We start from the raw sequence: 3698 nt of genomic DNA, 5'->3' as shown, positions 1-3698 counted from the left end.
GGTGATAGCTCTCATGGTCTGGTGACCCCTCTTTCCCTTCTGTCTTCAGGCCTGGGGGTGAATCCCTCCACTGCTTGTCTTTGGGTGCTTCCCCATCCTTTGCTGGCTCTATTCATCCTGCCAGTATAAACAGTCTCTTCATTATGAGCTCTTCCCTGTTAACCCTTTTAAATGTGCCCTTTCCTGCTGCGAACTACTGATACCAAGTAATTCAATTGAACAGCCACATTGGGAGGTGCAATCACACCTGGATCTGCAGTCTGGATCCAGCCAGTCTGCGGGAGCCCAGCTTACAACCACTGATGTATGCTCAAAGCCCCACACCGAGGCCAGCAGGCCAAAGCTGAGAGTACCACACAGACCAACACAGCGCCAAGGACAGTAGGTACGCAGTAACTCCCCTGTTGAAACTGAAGAGGCAAACCAAAAAAGGAAAAGGTTGAGACACATCCAACCAATTTAATGACTTCGAAACCATGCAAATACCAAACTATGGAGCATTAGGGATACAAGAGGCACCAAGGCCTTGAGGGCTGAGGTGGGGGACACTACAACATTGTCATGGGGAAAATGGGGTCACCTAATATTGGTAGGAGTAAAGGGCGGTCCACTGGCAGCTCAGAACTATGATATATTCCTCAGGAGAGCCTGCATCCCTTCCTGAAAGTAGGAGCAAGCCAGCTGCCTTCACTCTCGGACATAAATTCTGGTACAGACCACGTCATCGGCGCCAAACGTCTGCAGAGAAGAAGAAAAGGAAAACCAATCAGTGCAGATGCCTGCACAAAAATGTTTAAAGCATGTCACTAATAAGGCCACTTAATGCCCTGTTAAAAACTCTTTGTAACAGACATTCAATTTCCTGTGTGTGTGCTCATGCTAAGCATTAGGGATTTTTTTCCCCCTTAAGCACTATTGGCAGGGAGGGAACCAGGGTATAGAATTATGTTATACACCATTTTCCTTTGCTTCTGGAACCTGTAAAATGCTGACATAAGAAATGCCAGGAGTTTTGGTTTTAAAATTAAACTGAAAGGGAAAGAATGTCACAATGGACATTTCTGAAGTGGCTCTGTCTCTTTTCAAATGACTTCAAGATACAAAGAAGCTCAAGCAGCTGGAGTCATGGGGCCCAACACTCACCAGCCAGTTCTGTTCCTTGCTTTGGAGAAGGAACAGAACTGCTTTCCAGGAAGCAGTCATCTAACCTGGGAGACAGGCTGAGATGCTGTATGTGTAATACTCGAGTCACCTGCAAGCTAGAAAATTGGTCTCAGCTGCAAAAGCACAGCATTGGCATCCAAACCTAGCTCTGCAGCTCACAGCTGGCTAAGCTTGGGGCAAATGTTTTCCTCTCGTGGCCTGTATGGGAAAGAGGCAGGCAGGGGCTGGTGTTGAGAAGAGAGGTGGAATTGACAAGATGATCATCGCAAAGGCTCTTCCAGCTAAAATTCTATGGCCCTTTGTTTGTTGAGAGGATACGAATCATTGCACAGATGGAGGAGGACGTTTTTCTGCTGGCCCCTGAAATGATATTGCCCATAAGTAAACTGTCTCAACTTTCCCCCAAAACTAGCACTCACAGGCCTGCTCTCCTGGGCCTCTCACAGGCAGTTAGAACAGGGAAAGCAATATGTATGTTAAAAAAAAGAAAAAAAGAAAAGAAAAGAAACAGAAATTCCCCAGTCTGTAAACCTGATGTGAGTATGTTTGTTTGCAAATGTACATTTATGTGCCAGAAGGTCCTTATCTTTCAGATTCTCAAAGTGGCCTGAAATTAAAGAGATGTTAAAACCACTGAATGAGGCATTTAGCTATCCTAGGATCTTTATATTCTTACCCTGCCCTCTTAGTTGGTTATGAGATGCTTTCAGAGAACATATGCTAAAACATTATCCAGACACGTGTGCTTCAGGGAAATACTTCTAGTCCTTAGTGACTGAGGAAGCAGATGCCCATCACTAACTTCTTTTCTTTTTGAGACAGCCTCACTGTCGCCCAGGTTGGAGTACAGTGGTGTGATGTTGGCTCACTGCAACCTCTGCCCCCCAGGTTCAAGCGATTCTCCTGCCTCAGCCTCCCAAGTAGTTGGGACTAAAGGCACACACCACCACGCCCAGCTGATTTTGGCGTATTTTTAGTAGAGATGGGGTTTCACCATGTTGGCCAGGCTGCTCTCAAACTCCTGACTTCAAGTGATCCACCTGCCTCAGCCTCCCAAAGTGCTGGGATTACAGGCATGAGCCACTGTACCCAGCCACTAGCTTCTTTTCATGCTAGGGATCTCCTGACCAGACTGGCAGGTATACTTACTTCTGGACACCTTTGTCTTAGCTTCTTCTCTATTAGGAAGAAATGCAGGTGATTCTGCATGCTAGGGGGTGTGGGGCATGACTTTCCCACCATAAGTCTACCTCGCAGATGTCTGGACGCCTCAGAACCATGTTCATTTTCCATACTTCTTTGAGTTCTACAGCCACAGACTGTCAAATAGCTGCCAATATTTGAGTATTTAACGCTGTACCCTGGAGAAGCTATTCTCGCTAGCTGACAGCTCTCCCAGGCTAACAAATGGCTTCATGACATGAGAAGAAATCGCCGCATTTCCAACCACATTTGAAGTGCCCTTCTCAGTCTGCAAACTATGCTTAGAGGTTCCTGACAGAAACTCTCTGTAGAATATTCCAGAGTGGTTTGTGGGAGTATACTCAGTTTTCAAAGGAAGGCAACTTATAGCCTGGGGGCAATTTACTGTTGGCGCTGGGAGAGCTTATTTCAACTTAACTAGAATAATTGTCTCTTGTTATATGAAGACTGCATCTCTCTGCGTTTTAGATTTATTAATGATAATAACCCTTGAAACAAAAGCCCATATTTCAGATCCCAAATGCCAAGAGTTAATACTCCCTTTCCCTTTGAGGCTTGTATATATGTTTGCTGTTCCAGTGAAGGCTGCAGGGATAGAACTATAGTTGGGGGGAGGGAGGATTTGAAAGTGATGGGGTCCATCTAGCAGAATTTGGCCTGTGACGCCAGCTGCTCGTATACTACAGAGGTTAATAAAATCACTCTTTCTCAGAGCCAACCGATCCTACTGAACCCTCAGCTACATTCTAAAACTCTAAAATCATCTCCCTCTTTGCTGTCTCTGGTACCAGTAAACCATATATGCCTTTTCTCCTAAATTTCCATGTCTCAGCCTCAAATTTCTCCCCCAAACCCAGCAAGTATCCCTTCCCTGGAAACAATATTAACCAGGTTGCAAATTAAGCCAGTCCTTTCTCTGTGAAAGGAGAAAGCATGTTAAATCAACCCAGGGAAGGACAAGAGGGAAAGAGGGAAAGATCAAGCAGTCTCAGTTCAAGTAATAGCTCAATTTAGGGTCTTCTTGCAGAATAAACATGTAATTTCAAGGCTGAGAGGGACCTCAGGGATCAGACTTCAGCTTAACCCCCATTACAGCATGGAAAGAACTTGGGAAGGGAAGGCCCATATCCAGGCCACACTGCAAGTCCTTTCCTAGCACCCTTCAGCAGGCAGTCTCCTGTTCACAACTTTTCAAGGTGACATTCACTAAGATGGAGCAGAGATTAACAAAATACCTAATGGAGAACAAAGGATATAATTTCCTGATTACCCAAAACAGCTTTCCGCTTTTCTAGTCTGGAAGAAAAGGGTGGTTGCAAAAACCTTAGTGT

At 45.3% G+C, this 3698-nt stretch overlaps 1 protein-coding gene across 1 annotated transcript in view; it reads right to left on the bottom strand.

Moving 5' to 3' along the window:
• Nucleotides 1–434: 434 nt before the first annotated feature.
• The window catches only part of CRABP1 (cellular retinoic acid binding protein 1), an 8463-nt gene continuing 5199 nt past the window's right edge, over nucleotides 435–3698 (bottom strand). Inside the window, exon 4 of the mRNA XM_017885763.1 lies at nucleotides 435–738. Coding sequence (XP_017741252.1) covers nucleotides 688–738 — 51 coding nt within the window. The 3' untranslated portion in view covers nucleotides 435–687. The remainder of the gene's footprint in view (nucleotides 739–3698) is intronic.

Source organism: Rhinopithecus bieti, unplaced genomic scaffold, assembly GCF_001698545.2.
Source record: "Rhinopithecus bieti isolate Rb0 unplaced genomic scaffold, ASM169854v2 scaffold_15570, whole genome shotgun sequence".
Lineage (NCBI taxonomy): Eukaryota > Metazoa > Chordata > Mammalia > Primates > Cercopithecidae > Rhinopithecus > Rhinopithecus bieti.
Note: the sequence above shows the minus strand (reverse complement) of the source record. Positions and strands in the feature narration are given on the sequence as shown.